The sequence below is a fragment of the Medicago sativa genome, chromosome 8 (genome assembly GCF_051527215.1).
Source record: "Medicago sativa cultivar Bolivia chromosome 8, Bolivia_mono, whole genome shotgun sequence".
Taxonomy (NCBI): domain Eukaryota; kingdom Viridiplantae; phylum Streptophyta; class Magnoliopsida; order Fabales; family Fabaceae; genus Medicago; species Medicago sativa.
The window spans coordinates 16,212,035-16,232,841 of record NC_140756.1 but is presented as its reverse complement, the minus strand read 5'-3'; the positions used below and the strand labels follow the sequence as shown (position 1 = coordinate 16,232,841).

At 36.6% G+C, this 20,807-nt stretch overlaps 1 protein-coding gene across 1 annotated transcript; it reads right to left on the bottom strand.

Moving 5' to 3' along the window:
- Positions 1-19,838: 19,838 nt before the first annotated feature.
- Positions 19,839-20,517, bottom strand: LOC146897356 (uncharacterized). Its single transcript, XM_085734860.1, has one exon. The coding sequence runs from the start codon at positions 20,448-20,450 to the stop codon at positions 20,058-20,060; it is 393 nt and encodes a 130-aa protein (XP_085590986.1). The 5' UTR covers positions 20,451-20,517; the 3' UTR covers positions 19,839-20,057.
- Positions 20,518-20,807: the final 290 nt, after the last annotated feature.

Here is a 20,807-nt window from a genome sequence, read left to right as displayed (position 1 = left end):
CTAAGTCTTCACTCCTTTATATAGAGGTGTGAAAGAGACGTTGTGAAATTGCCAGCACATCAAAGAGTCGTTGTTGAAGCTCGATCTTTCACCAATGATCTTTTTCCTGATTTGGTTGTTGTCCTATGAAGAACCAATTTGAAATTCATTCCTTATCCAAAGGAACATCTATGCAGGCGAAGCCGTATTCTGGAGCTGTTTTCTTGTCTTGTAGCGTGGACACAAAACAGAGTAGGGGAGAAGGTGGTTGTACAGTTCGTACAGTAGTACAATGTCAACGCTTTCATCCAAATTGCAAGCACATGCTTTCAAACACCTTTGAAATGACCGTTGCAAAATTCCACTAATCTCTTGTTGTGTTTTTGAATCCAATAGACAGCTTTTGCAGTGATGATTCTTCAATCCTTGAATCTTTTTGCAAATCCAGTTGATCTTCAGCTTCTGGTGAAATGACTTCTGATGAGGCAGCTTCTGATAACGCCGCTTCTGATGATGTGACTTCTGGACCTCTTGTCTTCAGGAGCACTATTCTTCAGGAGCATTATTCTTCAGAAGCACTTTGCTAACTTCAGGAGCGGCTTTACTTCAGAAGCGCTTTTTCTCTTCGAGAGCGAGTTGCCTTCAGGAGCACTAAGCTTCAATTGTGTTGATTCCTTTTGCTCTTTATTTGCTCATTCAGAACCAATAAATGATGTAACTTTTTAATTATGGTCCTATACACTTGAACAAATATTAGCTAGTCCAATCTTCAATTTTTAATACCTTGTTATCATCAAAACTCTTTAAGGTTCATTGTTAAACACATTTTGTTCCAACAATCTCCCCCTTTTTGATGATGACAAACAATAGTATTTAAAATTGATCAATTGTTGTTAATCTAATTAACAAGTTGACTTTGGGGTTCTGAGGTTTGTAAGCTCAGAATCTGAGGTTTGTAAGCTCAAACTCCCCCTGAGTCTGATAGTCTTTAAGGTGAGGTTTGTAAGCTCCCCCTAAGTTTTATCCAAGTTAATTAAATTCATTTTTCGCACAAAAGTATCAGAGCTTAAAATGAAATGAGTTATAGATGAGAAGAGTGGTTCAATTAAATTTTTATTTGAAAATTGATACTCCCCCTTTTTGATACACCTCTCTTTAGGTAAGACAAAAAGATATAAGTTTCTCAAAGTTTTTCAAATATCATTAATGGGGCTCAAAGCCTTTAAATACTATCACATATACTCCCCCTTTTGTCATTATTAAAAAAATAAGCTATCAAGACAAAAAGATTTGAGAAAAACTCAAACAATAAAAGAGTATAACAAAGAATCAGAACCTAAAATATTATCAAGAATATAAGTAACTACGTAAATCAAGCAATGAATGTAAACAAAAATATTCAGGCATTGTTAGTCAGAACCATTAAGTATCCAGAAGCAGTAAGAAACATAGAGACAAGAGGTAGGCAGAAGCAGGAAATAGAAGAGGATTAAAACAATCAGCAAACAAAAATAAACACTAAGGTGTGCAACTAAGGTTTGGTTTGCAATTGTTTCTTCATCTTCTCCATTTCTTCAGCTTGTTTCTTCAACTGTTCTTTAAGAAGTTGTTGCTTCTGGAGAAAAGTTAATTCCCTTGCCTTAGTATCTTGCTGTTGCTGTGCCATCTGTTGCCTCAGAAGCTTGATCACTCTAGCTTCTCTTGTCATATAGGCAGCTTCTGAGTAGAAAGGCTTGTTTGACAGAAGCAGTCTAGGACTTCTAACTCTAAGTCTTTGCTTCAGATTTTCCATTAATCTTCTGACAGAAGCTCCCTTGATTCTGATGCATCTAGCCTTTACACCTTCTATTAACTCAGCAGCTCTGTTCTAAAGTGATGTCCATGCTTCTTCATATGCATTGGTGAGATCAATTGTCCTTCTTTGATCCACCAGATCATGCATTTCAGAAAAGATCTTGAGTAGCTCAACATCAATATGTTCAGATTCCAGGATGTCCAGGGGAGGTTGTTCAAGGGTTTCAAGTTCAGAATCACTAAGACTAAGGTCTTGAACAGGGTTGGATTCTGGAATGGTGATTTGTTGAGATGGAGTTGATGATGATGGCTGTTCAGAAGCAATTTGTGAAGTTGAGGTTGAGGCTTGGATATTGACTTGAGGATTGTCAATATCCATTGGAGTGGGATTGGGAAAAGTTTGTTCTGGTTGTTGGTTTTGTGGGGAGTCAGTTTCAGTGTTGGCTGGTGGTTGATGTGGTGAAGTTGGAGTTTGAACATTGAGTTGGGGGTCAATGTTAGCTACTGGTGATTGTGGTTGTGGGGGTGATGTGGGTTTGTGTGGTTCAGGTGGTTGTTGATGGGGGATTTCTGAAACAACATTTTCAGAAGCAGCTGCTTCTGGAGTTGTTTCAGAGGATTTCTCTGAGTTGGGTTCACCATTTTCTGGTATGATCATGTTGAGAGGTTGAACGTTGAGAGGTTGGGGGTGATGGCGAAGGATAGTGTCAATGATTCTGTCTCTCTTCTCAGCCATTTCTCTTAGCTTTTGATTGATTATATGACCAACTGGTTCATAAGAGCTTGACTGAGAGGGCTTTTTGTTGGTCTTCGAAGAAGTTGAGCTATGGGTATATCATCATCAGAATCTGATGATGATGAGGATGCGGAATCTGATGATATATTGACTACTTCTTCTAGTTCAGGATCAGAATCCTCCTTAGCAGACTCACTTGCCATCAGCATCAGTTGCTTAGCTTCTGAAGCTACAGTCTCTTGTAGCTCAGTTGCTATTTCCAAGACTTTTTCAGCTTCTACCTTCTTCCCTTGTAAGTCCTTCAAAACCAAATCAGAAGCAGCTTCAGCTTTCTTGGTAACATGAGGGAAATCCTTGGTCCTCCTCAATGCTGGTTTCCTCTTCCTTTTTGGTATTGTAGGTTGATCGAGAACAATACCAACATCCAGGATCAGCCTTGAATCCATTTCTTCAATAGCTTTCTCAATTGATGGTACTGAGGAACCACCAATCTTGAGCTTGTCAGAAGCAACTTTTGCCTTCTTACCAGACTTTTCAACCTCCAGATACTCTTCTGTAGTCATCTTCCTCTTTGATCTTCTACCTCTGGCTCATGGTAGTGCACCACCATACATCTACTCCGGTACATCTTCCAACCTGATTCTTTCATTGGTTGCCTCAATGTGTTCCTTGATGTAGTACATATGTACTTCAAGAGGATCCTTCTTGCAAATGGGTGCAAAGTCCTTCATAAGATCAGACTTAGCAAGTGATTTACTTAAATCAGTTTGAAGCTTGGTGACAACAGTGATCAACTTCATATTCTTGAGGGTTTGAGCATTTATGAACTTTCCAGTCTTAGTATCAAGCAGCTCATCTGTGAAGGCTTCAACACTGCTTAGTTTGTCCAAGACTCCTCCTTGATAAAATATTTCTGACAAGAGTCTTCCATAAGGTACTCAGGTTCTATTCTGCCGCTGACTCTGTTTCAGACACTCTATCAAGTACTTGAACATATATTTAGGCACGTTCACTTTCTCCTTCTTAATGAAGTGTTGGAGAAGGACCTTCTGTATCAAATTGGGTTTCTCACTTCCACCACATGGAAGCAAGTCCTCATTCTGAATCTTCAGAAGCATCTTCTTATCCATGCTTAGATCAACATACTTTCCTACTTGCATGTAGTTGAACAGAGCCAAGTTTACTTTCTCTTTCCAGAAGCGTTCTTCAGCTGTACTTGAGAGATCAATTCCAGAGTATTTTCCAGAAGCTTCTCTACGGAGTACTGCTTCTATCTGCCATTCTGCAATTCTCACTGGAATACCACAAATACTTGACCTGATTTCAACACCGGTAAATGGCTCAAGTCCCATGTCTTCTCTGGTCTTCTCTTCCAGTTCTGGATAAATCAACACCATTTGACTTTCTTCAGCTATAGACGGAGCTTTGTCATAAACCTTAGCTCTCACCCAGAAGTGTCTAACCAATGCTTCGTATGTTGGTCCATTCAACATCTTGAAGTAATGCATAAGTTCTTGCTTTTCATAGTAGCTTCTGATCCAACACTCATGAAAGGCGAGTGATTCAAAATCCACCAGATTTTCTATTTGAACTTGTAGTTCCCACTCTTCCAGTTTCATACTTCTTCCTCTGTAGTCATATTCAGGAACCTTTCGTGCTGTAGATTCTGAAACTCTTGAACTTGATGATGCCATTTGATGATTGAAGAAGATTTGAAGAAGATGATGATTTTAGGGTTTTAGGGTTGAGAGAATGCGCTTACTTCGCAAGTACAGGTTTGAAAGCAAATGTGTTTGTTTGTGAAGTGAGTATTGTGTGAATTGACAAAGTGTTAAGAGTAAAAACGATTGCAATTCAAAAGAGACAAACAAACATAACATTAATGAGAAGTTGGGGGCGCGTGAAAAGTACTTTCAAAGCTATTAAATCATCATTGCCCTTTTTAGTTATACACCAATACATATAAGCCACGTCAGAAGTTCTCAGAGTAACTACCAAGTTAGTGGGCCAGAAGTTACCATAAAAAGTAACTCCCAATGATTCCACTAACTCCACTATTCAGAAGCATAAAATCCAGCTTTTGGACTTCAGATGCTGACGTCATCATCAGAAGCGAGTTTTCCTCAGAACCTCAATAAAGAGCTTCTGATGGACTACTGCTTCTGAACTAACTTCAGAACCTAAAATCCTATTCAAGAGCAAGCAAACATTTAATCAGACACAAAGTGCATGTTCAAATTTTTCTTTATAAAATCAAATCTTTCAACAGTTAAAGGCTTAGTAAATATATCAGCCCATTGATTTTCAGTATCAATGAATTGTATATCTAAAATCCCTTTTTGAACATAGTCTCTGATAAAATGGTGTTTGATTTCAATGTGCTTAGCTCTTGAATGCAAAATTGGATTTTTAGACAAACAAATAGCAGCAGTATTATCACAATAAATGGGAATACTGTTAGCAATTATCTGATAGTCTTCCAACTGATGTTTCATCCAAAGTAGTTGTGTACAACAACTTGCAGCTGAAATGTATTCTGCTTCTGTTGTAGACATAGCAATAGTTGTTTGTCTTTTGCTAGCCCAGGATATAAGATTATCACCTAGAAATTGACAATTTCCACTGGTTGACTTTCTTTCAATCCTATCACCAGCATAATCAGCATCACAGAATCCAATTAGCTTATAATCTAAGGATTTCCTATAAAGGAGTCCAAGATTAGTTGTTCCTTTCAAATACCTGAAGATTTTCTTGACAACAGTCATATGAGATTCTCTAGGATCTGATTGGAATCTTACACATAAGCATACACTGAATAAAATATCTGGCCTAGATGCAGTGAGGTATAACAAAGAACCAATCATACCTCTATACAGCTTCTGATCAACCTTAGCTCCTTCATCTTCTTTGCTTAAGGTGCACGTACAATCTTCAAGCTTGAACTTCTTCAGAAGCTCCTTTGTATACTTTGATTGATGAACATAGACTCCATCTTTGCATTGATTAATTTGAATGCCCAGGAAGAACTTCAGCTCTCCCATCATGCTCATTTCAAATTCATCCTGCATTAACTTAGAAAATTCCTTGCAAAGAGATGCATTAGTAGAACTAAATATTATATCATCAACATATATTTGCACAACAAGAATATCTTTCCCAAGGGTCCTTCTGAAGAGTGTTGTATCAACCTGTCCTCTTTTAAAATCATTTTTGATTAAGAAATTACTTAATCTATCATACCAAGCTCTGGGAGCTTGTTTCAAGCCATATAGTGATTTCTTCAGTTTAAAAACATGGTCAGGATATTTAATATCCTCAAATCCAGGAGGTTGCTTGACATACACTTCTTCTTCTATGACACCATTAAGAAATGCACTCTTGACATCCATTTGATATAATATTATGCCATGATTAACTGCATAAGAAAGAAGTAACATGATTGTTTCCAATCTTGCAACTGGAGCAAATGTTTCAGTGTAATCAATGCCCTCTTGTTGACTATACCCTTGTGCAACAAGTCTGGCTTTGTTTCTTGTTACTTCTCCTTGCTCATTCAACTTGTTTCTGAATACCCATTTTGTTCCAATAATGTTCTTGTGCTGAGGTTTGGGTACCAGATCCCACACATCATTTCTTTGAAATTGATTCAACTCTTCTTGCATAGCTAAGATCCATCCATCATCTGAAAGTGCTTCATCAACTGTTGTAAGTTCAATCATTGAGATCAGTCCAATCATTGATTCTTCTTGTCTGAAGTAGGATCTTGTTCTTCTTGGACTATCTTTGTTTCCAATGATTAATTCCTCAGGATGTGAAGACTTGTGCTTGAATGTGTTTCTGGGAGGATCTGCTTGATGTGAGCCATCTTGTGCTTCATCAGAAGCAGCTTCATCTTGCGCTTCTGATGTGGGTTCAGCTTCTGGACACTTTCTTCAGATTCAGCTATCTGATCAGGTTCTGGAGTAGCTTCAGGAACCTGTATCTCTGCAAAACTTTCACCTTGCTTTGAAGTTTTATCTTCAAGCTCTTTGTCATCAAATTTAACGTGCATAGATTCTTCAACACAGAGTGTCTCTGAATTATACACTCTGTATGCCTTTGACCTTTCAGAGTAACCTAAGAAGATTCCTCTTTGGGCTTTGGCATCAAATTTCTTTAGGTAGAGCTTGTTATTCAGAATGTAACATGTACATCCAAATTGATGAAAGTAAGAGATATTGGGTTTCCTTCCTTTAAAGAGTTCATATGCTGTTTTCTCCAAAATAGGTCTAATATAGATCCTGTTCTGGACATAACATGCTGTATTCACTGCTTCTGCCCAAAAATGTTTTGGTAAATTGTTTTCATGAATCATGGTTCTGGCCATTTCTTGTAAAGTTCTATTCTTTCTCTCTACAACCCCATTTTGTTGTGGAGTTCTAGGAGAAGAGAATTCATGGACAATTCCATGTTTTTCACAAAAAGCTTCAAATGGCTCATTTTCAAACTCTCCACCATGATCACTTCTAACTTTCAAAATATTTGATTCTTTTTCAGATTGAATTCGAGTGCAAAAACTACTGAATACATCACAAGCAACATCTTTACTCTTTATGAATTTCACCCAAGTCCATCTGCTGTAATCATCAACAATGACTAATCCATATTTACTTCCATATAAGGATGCAGTACTCACTGGTCCAAATAAATCAATATGGAGTAGTTCTAGGGGTCTGGAGGTTGAAACAATGTCTTTGATTTTAAAAGATGATTTCACAATTTTCCGTCTCTGACATGCACCACAGAGTGCATCTGAATGATAGTCAATGTCTGGTAGCCCTTTGACAAGTTGTAACTTACTAAGCTTAGAGATTAATCTCCAGTTAGCATGTCCCAACCTTCTGTGCCACATCCATTTCTTATCATTCACTGATAGAAGGCAAATCACATTCTGATCAGCCAGTTCAGAAAAATTGATTTTGTAGACATTATCAACTCTCTTTCCCTTGAACACAATGGATTTGTCTTCCTTGTTGATTACAGTATAGTTGGTTTTCTCAAAAAGCACATCATAACCATTATCACAAAATTAACTAATGTTCAAAAGGTTATGTTCAAGACCATCTACCAACCATACATTATTAATTGAGGTAGAGGAATTACCAATAGTTCATGTACCTATGATCTTGCCAGTTTGGTTGCCTCCAAATTTCACACTTCCTCCTTCCTTCATTGTTAGGCTGAGGAAGCTGGACTTTTCTCCTGTCATGTGTCTTGAGCAACCGCTGTCTAGGTACCATGATTTTTGCTTTGGTGTTGCTCTTAGACATACCTGCATCATTGACATTTTCAGATTTAGGTACCCATTGTCCTATGGGTCCTGAAAGGTTAATACTTGAGGTTTTACTCTTCACTTCCTGTACCTGGTGCTGTGAGTTGGATTGCTTCTGATTAACCATCACCTTAGGTTTTGGTACTTCAGAAGCAGTAACTGTCTTCTTCTAAAACTTAAACTTCAGAACCTCAGATTTTGGTTTCACCAGACTCTAAGGAACAGGTTCTGATCTTTTCAAGATCCTGATCTTTGAAGTCTTGGATTCAGATTTTATCATAGCCTTTGGCTTAGAGTTCTTTGACTTTGAAGTAATCTTAGCCTTAGAGCCAGAAGCTTCAGGTTCTGATTGAACAACAGTTTCCAACTCAGCACCTTCAGGTACAAAGAAGGTTTTCAGACCTTCCTTGATGCATTCACAACAAGATTTCAGATTGGTTTTCTCAAGTTTCACTTCTAGAAAACCAATTCCTCTGCCATTGTTCTTGTAAATGCTATAAATCATAGAAGCCACTCTGCTTCTGTCAATGCCAGATATGATAAAATCTTTAAGAGCAATTTCATGGTTGCTTAAAGGTCTCTCATTACACTTTTCTTGTAGCTTCTGACATAAGAACCTGAGCTGATCTTCATAAGTTTTACACATGAAGTCAAAGCCCCTAATTCCTTGTTCAGAAGCTTTCAAATCCAATAGAGTTGATTTTTGCTGTTTTACCAAATCAGCATATTTTTCTTTTAAATCCTTCAACTCATTGGTTCTTACTTCAAAATGTGTAAGAAGTTCTTTAAGTGACTCAACAAGTTCATCTCTGGGAATCTTAGAATATACCTCATTTTCATCTTCAGAATCTGATTCTGATCCAGCTTCTGAAGTTGTTGTGGCAACTAACCCAACTGCTACCTTTGCATCTTCGTCAGCTTCATCTTTATCAGATCCTGATTCACTTCCTAAATCATCCCAGGTTGCCATTAAACTCTGCTTGATCTGCTTCTTGAATTTGCTTGGTTTGAACGTTGACTTCTTTGACTTGTCCTTTGACTTTTCTCTTTGAAGATCAGGGCATTCAACAATGAAATGTCCAGGCTTCTTACAGTTGAAGCATCCCTTATGATCTTCTTTCCTTGAGCTTCTGGAGTTACTCCTTCTTGCTAGAAACTTTCTGTTCTTCTTGGCCAAATACTGAAGTCTGTTGGAGAGCATGGCCATTTCAGCAGCATCTGGTTCAGAATCTGAACTTGATTGTTCTTCCTCTTCAGATTCAACCACTTTGAGAGCTTTTGATGACTTGCCTTTGGATGGAAGAGCTATTGATTTACTCTTCTTAGTAGACTCATGTTCATTAAGACTTAACTCATGAACTTTGAGAGAACTAACAAGATCTTCGACACTTAAAGTGTTTAAATCTTTAGCTTCCTCAACGGCAGTCACCTTTGGTCTCCATCTTGCAGGCAAGCTTTTGAGTATCTTGCTCACATGGTCAGAAGCAACATAGCTCTTCTTTAGAATTTGTAGCCCAGAGACTAAGGTTTGAAACCTTGAGTACATCTCCTTAATAGTTTCACCATCCTTCATCTTGAATAACTCGTACTGATGTACAAGCATGAGAGCTTTAGCTTCTTTGACCTTCTTGCTGCCTTCGTAGTTAGAACAGAGAGAAGCAAATATAGCTTTAGCAGTGGATTTGTCACTCATCTTCATGTACTCTGCTTTGGGTATGGCAGTGACAAGGGCTCCTCTGATAATATGATGCTTCTTGTAGAGTTTCTTCAGCTCAGGAGTATGTTTCTTTATATCCACAACAGCTCCTTCTTCATCAAGGACTAGGTCACCAACACCATCTTCTAGAATATCTCATAGTTCTTCATCTAAGCTCATGATATAACTATAGAAGTTGGTTTTCCACCAAGAAAATTCTTCAGCATCTCCATTGAATTTTGGAATCTTTCCAACACTGAATTTCTTACCATCACTATAATCATGTGAGACATTATTATAGCTGGTTTGACCAGGAGTAGGAGTTGGAATAGGACCAGACATGTTTTTCACAGATCTTTGACTGTTGCACGGTTAAGTGTTACACAACAGACCAAGGCTCTAGATACCAATTGAAGGTGAGAAAAACACAAGAAGGGGGAGTTGAATTGTGTTTTGGAAAATTCTTCGTTTCTCCTAAAAACTGAACACACTGGTCAGAAACAAAGTGAAACAGCTTCTGAAGTGGTTATCAGAATCTAAATGCAGCGGAATAAAACAGAGAGAGAAGAAGAACGACACAAAGCAATTATACTGGTTCCTTCCACAATCCGGAAGTAGTCCAGTCCCCCTTGCACTTCCAAGGAGATTTCACTAAGAGTAATATCTGATTACAATTGCTCAAGCACACAATCAAGAGACTTCCTTTGCTCAAGGACACAAGCAAGAGACTTCCTATGCTAAAGAACACAATCAAGAGACTTCCCTGCTCAAGCACAACTGCAAGAGACTTCTAACTAAACAAAATTACACAGAAAATTGTTTAAGGTTGAACACTTGATATACAATCAGAGGTGCTCACAATACAAATCAGATACAGACTCAATGACTTAAGAATTTCTAAAATGAAACTTTGAGACATAGAAATTCTAAGTGAATGCAGAACAATTTCAGCAGAGATTTGGCACTTGCAATAATGTTGTGAGTCTTTCGTTCAGCATTACAAATTCTCTAAGTCTTCACTCCTTTATATAGAGGTGTGAAAGAGACGTTGTGAAATTGCCAGCACATCAAAGAGTCGTTGTTGAAGCTTGATCTTTCACCAATGATCTTTTTCCTGATTTGGTTGTTGTTCTATGAAGAACCAATTTGAAATCCATTCCTTATCCAAAGGAACATCTATGCAGGCGAAGCCGTATTCTGGAGCTGTTTTCTTGTCTTATAGCGTGGACACAAAACAGAGTAGTGGAGAAGGTGGTTGTACAGTTCGTACAGTAGTACAATGTCAACGCTTTCGTCCAAATTGCAAGCACATGCTTTCAAACACCTTTGAAATGACCGTTGCAAAATTCCACTAATCTCTTGTTGTGTTTTCGAATCCAATAGACAGCTTTTGCAGTGATGATTCTTCAATCCTTGAATCTTTTTGCAAATCCAGTTGATCTTCAGCTTCTGGTGAAATGACTTCTGATGAGGCAGCTTCTGATAACACCACTTCTGATGATGTGGCTTCTGGACCTCTTGTCTCCAGGAGCACTATTCTTCAGGAGCATTATTCTTCAGAAGCACTTTGCTAACTTCAGGAGCAGCTTTACTCCAGAAGCGCTTTTTCTCTTCAAGAGCGAGTTGCCTTCCGGAGCACTAAGCTTCGATTCTGTTGATTCCTTTTGCTCTTTATTTGCTAATTCAGAACCAATAAATGATGTAACTTTTTAATTATGGTCATGTACACTTGAACAAATATTAGCTAGTCCAATCTTCAATTTTTAATACCTTGTTATCATCAAAACTCTTTAAGGTTCATTGTTAAACACATTTTGTTCCAACATCATCCACTACACATAATAATTAGTTCTTCTAAAAGATAAATGAATTTTATTTATAAGTACGTGTTTGCTTGCTTGTGCGGTAGAATAATGTGTACGCGCGTTAATGAGAAGCTACAGATTGTAGCTTTTGTTTTTCCACAGCAAAACTTGCCTTGAAACGTGAAAAAATAAACGCGTTAATCTGGCTTAGTACATCAGTAGAAAGCTTAATTCCACCATTGTAAAGAGAGGGTATATCTTCAAAGGTGTTAAACTCAGGGTTATTGAGTTGTAATGTAGCTTTAGATCTCAAATTAGGTATGACTCTGTGAGTTGCTGATTTGAGTACGTAACCAAGAAAGTCAGATACCGAATGATTCATCTCTTGGAACGTAAATAGCATCACTTCGACTCTCACTCATAAAAGATAGATTTTCAAAAAACCAACACAATTACTCAACACAAGTTGGATTACTTGTTAGTATTAGCGCAGCAATGGTTTCTTGGTGCGCAAGCAATTTCAAAAAACTAGGGTTAGGGTTTCAATGGAGAAGATGAAGTTGGTTAAAGGTGTTGATGAGTTTGTTATGATTGTAGAGAGAGAGAGAGAGAAATATTGAAAGAAGAATTGTATTCACATTATTATGAAAGAGTTACAAGCATTTATATATATATATATATATATACAATGACTTAGAGATTAAGTCTCTTGTAACTAACTATTAAATTTTTGTAACTAGCTGTTAAAACTTTGTAACAAACTAAACAATCTCTTTAACAAAACTAAACTCTTTGTAACAAACTAAACTCTTAGAGCCCGTTTGGTGCGCAGGATAAGGAGACAGGATATGATTAGAATATCATATCCTGTCTCAATCCGTTGTTTGGTGCGCCGATATGAAAGGATAAGTTTAACCTATTTCTAATCCTATCCCACTTCTTATTTTAATCCTTAATTTTTGGTGGGTTACAAACCTGATAGCATAACACTATCAGACGCTTGTTTACTGTTTCCTCCAAAACCCTTCTTCGACTCCCACCCTCCGCTGTTCTACTCCACCGTTCTTTTTCTTTTCTTTTCCTTTTGTCTGTGTTTCTTCTTTCCTATCCTCTGCAACAACAGTTGTTCTATTGCCTAGTAATTTTTTTCCTGTGCGTTTCATTTTAATGATTCCCTTTATTTGGGTGCTTCAATCTCTTTTTTTGTTTCAATATTTTTTACTAATCTTTCTCTTTCTTTTTCTGCTTCGATTATGTTAGAACCCAATCGAGACCATGCCTTCTTGTTACTTATTTATTCTTTAATTTATGTAACTCTATATTTAGATGTTCCTTCTAAAATCGCTACTGTGTATGGTGTTCCTTCAATCTCTTGTTACAATTGATACCATGGAGATTGCGTTTTCGAAAACGGTTGCTACTATGGTGGGTCGTATTTGAAGAAGACGACAATTCACAACCCTATTTTATTTAATTTCTTATATATTATTAAAAAATTATTAAATTTTAATTTTAATTTTTTTAGAGTAATTTTATCATTTAAGTATAATATATATCATATCATGTCAATATCAAGTGTGCACCAGACACATGATAGGATTAAATAATGCTATCATCTTTCTTATCATGTGCTAACCAAACATGTGATATGATAAGTGTTTATCCTATTACTATCATATCCTGTCATTATCTAGTTCTTTATCATATCATGTCTCTATCCTATCATGCGCACCAAACGGGCCCTTAAGTGTTTGCTAATCATGATTATGGATTAAAACACACAAACTAATACACCGCTCTTAATCCATAATCCTAACATTCAATGAGACCCAGCTTGTCTCTCAAGCAATTGAACCTATCAATCTTCAGAGCCTTTGTGAAACCATCTGCCAATTGAGCTTCAGTAGGACAGTACTCCACTTCAATCATTCCTTTTGAGACTTGTTCCCTGATGAAGTGGAATCTAGTTTCTATATGCTTGCTTCTGCCATGTGCAATTGGATTCTTTGCCAAATTGATGGCTGACCTGTTGTCAATCTTCAGTTTCAGTGGTTTCTTAACTTCACAGTTAAGTTCCTTCATCACATTGTCAAGCCATATTGCTTGACATGCTGCAAATGTACCAGCAATGTACTCAGCTTCACATGAAGAAAGAGCAGTGACTGGTTGCTTCTTAGTGCACCATGAGATTGCAGCACCATTGAACTTGAATAGGTAGCCAGAAGTGCTCTTCCTATCCAATCTGTCACCACACCAATCTGAATCAGAGTATCCCTCTAGTTCAGCTTATCCTCCTTTGTTAACAGTTGGAAATAGCAGGCCATACTTCAGTGTACCTTTCACATACCTCAGTATCCTCTTTGCTGCAGTGAGATGAGACTTTCTTGGATCATTCATGAATTCTACCGATGATACTTACTGCAAAGCATATATCTGGCCTGCTATTGCAAAAGTATCTCAGTGATCCAACTATCTGTTTGAATTCAGTGGACTCTACCCTTTCTTCACTACTACATTCATCCAATTTAGCATTTGTTTCAGATGGATTTGATGCAATATTGCAATCAATCATTTGAAACCTTTCAAGCAGTTCTCCAATGTACTTCTGCTGATGCATCATTATGCCTACTTTGCTAGTTGAGAATTCAAATCCAAGAAAATATGATAGCTTTCCCAAATCTGTCATTTCAAACTCACTCTTCATGGTGTGTTTGAACTTCTCAATCTCACTTTGATTACTTCTAGTCACTAGTAAATCATCTACGTATAGGCAGATTATAGTTATGTTCTCATCAGCTAGTTTCTGAACATACATACCATATTCTGCTTTGCATTTCCTGAAGCCAGTTTGAAGTAGGAACTGATCAATTCTCTTGTTCCATGCTCTAGGTGCTTGTTTCAGGCCATAAAGTGCTTTATGTAATTTGTACACCATATGCTCCTTCCTGTTTACTTCAAATCCTGGTGGTTGTGAAAAATACACATCTTCATCCAAAGGTCCATTCAGAAATGCAAATTTTACATCCAAGTGTGATAGTGACCAGTTTTTGCTGCTTGCAAGTGCAACTACCAATCTTATTGTTTCTAATCTAGCAACAGGAGAAAATACTTCATTATATTCAACACCATATCTCTGTAAGAAACCTCTAGCAACCAATCTGGCTTTGTATTTAGAAACTGACCCATCAGGATTCAGTTTTACCTTGAAAATCCATTTGACAACTATGGTTTTCTTCTTCTCAGGTAACTCAACAAGTTTCCAGGTGTTATTCTTCTCAATAGCTTTGATTTCTTCAATCATAGCTTTCTTCCAAACTTCAGTTTGAATTGCTTCTTTGTAGTTTAGAGGTTCTGCATCAGCTAATAATGCAAAGTGAATGAGTTCACCTTCATTATTCACTGCACTATCAGGCAATATCTCACAATTTTCCAATCTGCTTGGAATATGCCTGTTTCTTTGTGGTCTCAGGATTGGTGGTGTGACTTGATCATCATTAGAATCAACTTCAGAATCAGCTGCAATCTCTTCATCATCTTGAGCTACCTCCATATCTTCATCAGATGCTTCACTCTGATCTGATTCAGTGAAGATATGTGAGTTCACATTCTTAATCTCAGTGTCAATCTCCCATTTCCAGGCTTCATTCTCATCTACTATTACATCCCTGCTAATGTGAACTTTCTTACTTATTGGATCATACAACTTTTATGCTCCAGTTGAATGATAACCAAGCAAGATCCTTTTCTCACTTTTATCATCCAACTTGCTTCTCTTTGCATCTGGAATGTGCTTATAGCAGATAGATCCAAACACTTTCAACTGTTTGACACTTGGTTTTCTTCCACTCCAAGCTTCTTCTGGCACTTTGTTCTTCAACTTTTTAGTTGGACATTTGTTCAAAATGTAAGTAGCTGTACTGATTGCTTCTCCCCAAAACATATGAGGCATATTCTTCTGTTTCAACATACTTCTGGCCATGTCAAGGATTGTTTTATTTCTTCTCTCTGCCAAGCCATTATGTTGAGGAGTATAGGGAGATGTCACTTCATGAGATATACCCTCATTGCTGCAAAATTCTTCAAAACTCTTAGAGGTATACTCTCCACCACCATCTGTTCTTAAAGTCTTAATTGATTTTCTACTTTCCTTCTCAGTCAAGATTTTAAATTTCTTGAACACTTCTAAAGCTTCACTCTTTAGCTTTATAGTGTATAACCACAACATTCTGGTATGCTCATCTACAAAGATGATAAAGTACTTGCTTCCACCTATTGTAGGTACCTCAAATGGGACACAAATATCAGAGTGAACAACCTCTAGAGCATTTTTGGACCTCTTAGGCTTCTCAGATACAAATGGGAGCCTACTTTGCTTGCCCTTCAAGCATGTTTCACAGGATTTCTTATTTGCATCCAAAACTGGTAAACCAGATACTAAATTCTTAGTGCTTAAGTATGATAAGCTTCTAAAATTTAAATGACCATACCTCATGTGCCATAACCAGTTTACACCTTCATCAGAAGCAGCTGACATACACATATCTTTGGCATTTTGAATGCTGCACAGAAAGGTTCTATTCTTTGTTAACTTTGACTTCAGTATCAGATTCTGTTGCTTATCATATAGATTCAAGGTGTTGCCATGCATAGTGACTAAAAATCCCTTTTCAATCAGTTGCCCAATACTCAATAGGTTGCATTTCATTCCTGGAACCAGTAACACCTTCTCTATCAATGCATTTCTTCCATCCTTCATCTTTATAGCAATGTCACCAATGCCTTCTGACTCAAGATTTATGTTGTCTGCAAGTCTAACATTTGTTTTCCTTGAGGAATCAAAGTTAATCAGCCATTCTCTATGTCCAGTCATATGATTGGAGCACCCTGAATCAAGGTACCAATCTTCACAAAGTGGATTTCCTTCACATGTAGTAGCCATCAGCAAAACTACTTCAGAATCTGAACCATCTTGTGTTATGTTTGCCTTTTCTTCACCTTTCTGATTTCTCTTTCCATCTTTCTTGTGCCAACATTCATCAGCATAGTGTCCAAACTTAACACAGTTGTAACACTGAATCTTTCTCTTATCAAAATCTTTCCTTTTGTTCTGATTTTGACCAGAAGCTGCACCAGACTTTGAATTTTCACCCTTTTCATCAGACTTGCCCCAATTTCCCTTCTTGGATCTTCCTCTTCCTCTTTGCTTTGAATTCTTGTCATTTCCATCCTTCTTGATGGTTTGTGCTTGCAAAGCTTGTTGAGCACTTCTTTCTGAACTTCTTTCAATCACTAACATCTCATGAGCTTCAAGTGATGATTGAAGTTCCTCAATCTTAAGAGTTTTTACATATTTGGATTCTTGTATGGCAACCACTATGAAATCAAATTTAGATGTGAGAGATCTCATTATCTTACCCACAACTTGCTGATCTGAAACTTCTTCTCCACAAGCCTTCATCTGGTTCACTATAGATTGCAATTTGGAGATGTAATCACTGATCCTCTGATCATCTTCCATCAGCATAAACTCATACTTTCTTCTCAATGACTGAAGCTTCACTTGCTTCACATTGTCACTTCCTTCATAGTATTTTGCCAGAATATCCCAAGCCTCTTTGGATCTTGTTATCTTTGAGATCTTCTCAAAGTGATTAGAATCCACATTCTGTTGGATGTAGAACAACGCTTTGCAATCTTTCTTCTTCTGTTCCAAGAACGCAGCTCTTTGAACATCAGTTGCATTTGCAGCAAGATCTTCATATCCATTCTCAACCAATTCAAGAACATCTTGCGCGCCAAATAGCGACCTCATCAATGCACTCCACCTTTCCCAATTCTTCCCATCAAGAACCAGTATATTTGTACAAAAACCTCCATTGTTGGCCATGATTGCTTCGCACGAAACCTTTGAATCTTCACACTTCACTCGTGTTTCCCAGAAAATTCACCCCTCACAATATCTCTCGTGTTTCCCAGAATGAAAAACCGGAGCTCTAGATGCCAATTATTAGCGCAGCAATGGTTTCTTGGTGTGCAAGCAATTTCAGAAAACTAGGGTTAGTGTTTCAATGGAGAAGATGAAGTTGGTTAAAGGTGTTGATGAGTTTGTTATGATTGTAGAGAGAGAGAAATATTGAAAGAAGAATTGTATTCACATTATTATGAAAGAGCTACAAGCACATATATATATATATATATATATATATATATATATATATATATATATATATATATATATATATATATATATATATGGGATTTGCTAGAACACACCCACTAGTTTTTATGTGGGAGTGTTTTAGCAAGCTACACCTTAAGGTGTATTTAACTACTTTTTAGTTATAACTTGCTAAAACATACCTTCTAAAAAATAAGTGGGTGTATCCTAGCAAATGCCTATAGGAGTTGCTAACATATACCCACTTATTTTTTAGAAGGTGTGTTTTAGCAACATTCACCTTAAGGTGTATTTAACAACTTTTTAGTTATATTTTTGCTAAAACACACCTTAATAAAAACTAGTGGGTGTATCCTAGCAAACCCCTATATGTATATAGGGTTATGTTACAAGCCACCATTTGGTGGTGTCTTTTATCAAGTCACACCTCAAGGTGTGATTTTCACTTTTTAGTTATAACTTTGATAAAAGACACCTTCATAAAAAGTAGTTGGTGTCTTTTAACAAATGCTCATAGAGTAACTTGATAAAAGACACCTTCATAAAAGGTGTCTTCTATCATAACCCATATATATATATATATATATATACACACACACACACACATACATATACAATGACTTAGAGATTAAGTCTCTTGTAACTAACTATTAAATTTTTGTAACTAGCTGTTAAAACTTTGTAACAAACTAAACAATCTCTGTAACAAAACTAAACTCTTTGTAACAAACTAAACTCTTAAGTGTTTGCTAATCATGATTATGGATTAAAACACACAAACTAATAGTTAGTCCCTAGTGCCTTTTTTTTTGGTTTACTTGATATGTTAGAGCTTCAGCTGTCTTAACTTTGAAATGGAATTTGGATCTTTGGTGTTAGAGAAGTCTAATCCTTTTAGGGGAATCAACTTATTTTTCGAGTCGTCTTGGTTGTATCTCCATCCTTTCCTGATAGGCCGCGGTAGAAGAAATCGGTTTCTTTCTTTTTATTTGTTTGGCCGCTAGTTGTTTGTGGCAGGGACCGAGATCCCAATACGGATTTCTCTTATCTCAAAAGATTAGTATTCCCGTGATTAAGCCTTCTTCAGTTTGTCTGTGCTGCTTTTTGTGAAGTGCAGGTGTTTTCCTATGTGGTGTGTCTTCATAATTTCAGATAGATAGTTTGGTTCACTTTGATCAATTTCGAAGGATTTCTTAGCATCTTGCGGAGAATATCCTTAAAAGTATAAAACATTTAGATGATGTTTTTTACTCTGGGGTTGTTTTGTGCAGAAGGCATCAAATGTTGTTCGTTGCAATTCAAATCATAGTTTTTGCGATTCAATTCGCAGTTCAACTGATCTTATTTATTGCTTAGATTCGTTTTGAGTAGCTTCTCGTGTGATATATCATGTGATAAAATATGAGAGTGCAGCACTGAGTAAATAGTAAATTTAAACTAAGGGAAATGATAAATCCAGCGAAAACCAATTTCGGGACACTCTGGCTATAAATTCCTTCGGGATATATAGCAATGCTCTTAAACTAATCACATCACTAAAATTGCTAGCTTCAACAATGAACCGATTTTAGTGTCACAATCACGTTAAAGTATTGACTGCCAAACATGTTCGATTTAGAAGTGAAACTTACGTATAGTGCCTTCCAACGCACAATCAAACAAGCACAAGCACTAACAAAAATCCATTAAACAGATATTGACTCACATAATCCAATAAGACCACAAGTCTATTCAGTCACGATACGTTCCTTGTTCACCTCCCTAACCAATTTTTAACTTTTATCATAACAGAACTAAAACATTATAAATCTCATAATTCATTTTGGGCATTAAGAAAATAAAACCCACTATGAAGAGACAATAACTACTATCCATATGTAGATAGTGTCTTGTGTGGTCACAACTCACAATGCTAGCTTGTGTGGTCACAATGCCAAAACTATAATGCTTAGACTTGCATACACGCAAAGATACACTTTTTTTTTTTCTTTCAAAATGTTAAATCAATTATTTTTATATATTAGAAAAAGTATCTTAGTATATGTGCCTAAGTTATAAATTTGATCTTAACCATACAACAATAGCTCCTATCTAGCCAAAGTAATAAAATCTACTTGCACATATTTTTCATACTGCAGATGGAATGACTTTTTTATTTGTGAGATCTCCCATATTGTTTTCTCACAAGAATATTCAAATTCCCATAAAAACAAACTTGAACCTAGAAAGAAAACTTGAAAATTTACTCAGTCTCCATGAACAATATTAGAGACTGAGAGGTGAAAAAATATATGGTAATAAAAAATTCAAAGAAATGTAAAAACAAAAAAAAGGAGTCTCAATAAACAAGAACATTCATAGTTTTTAATCCCCTTAAAGTAAGATGACTCGCTCACAATTTACCTAAAATTAAAATCACAAGGGGAGAAAAAATAAAAGGAATGAAAGAAAATTTTACAGATTATAATAAAGAAAAGGAAAGAAAATAAGGAATTGAATATTTCCTTTTCTTCTTATATACATGCATATATATTATATAGAAAGAAAAAAGTACTTGATTACATGAAGAGGGTTCGAGGATAATCTGAACCAAACCGAGAAGGATAAGTAGATAAGTTAACACCAAGAGGGACAGCAAAAGTGCTTTCCATAAAAAGGCGTTGTTGAAAAGTTTCAATGGTAGCACCAGCTTCAATAAGATCTTTCACAACGTTTCTATAATGTTCCTTAAGCCGTTTCAATAACCTAAGATATTGTAACTTAAGCCACTTTACACGCATCCTTTTAAACATTCTAACTATGCCACCAATTAATCTCCGCCGTGGTTTCTTGCTACCTAGCCTCACCGTTTGAACCTTCCGCCGTCTGAATATGGAGACCTTGCGGCGGGGCTGCCATGTTGTCATGGTGGTGGTGGTGGTGGTGGTGGGTTGTTTGTGATCTAGAGCCATGGCAAGAGCATGTGGGGGGGTATGAGAATGAGAGAGAGAGCTAAGTTTGAGAATGTTAGTATAAAATAAGGTATGATATGATATGAAGAATAAAATATTTACGTATGATGTGAATGACATTGACAGACAGAAGAGTTGACTTAAATAAAGCAAGTTGGTAACGCATCTTTGGGGAAAACCAAGTTATCAGCAAAACCAAATAAGTGTGAAATATTGTCGTTATATTTTAAATGATTTGGTTTTGTAAAATAGATTTGAAGATTTTTTTTGAAGGAGATTTGAAGATAAAATAATGTATATTTGAGTGTTTTGTGTAAAAATAAGTTAAACAATTAATTTTTTAATGTTAAAATCAAT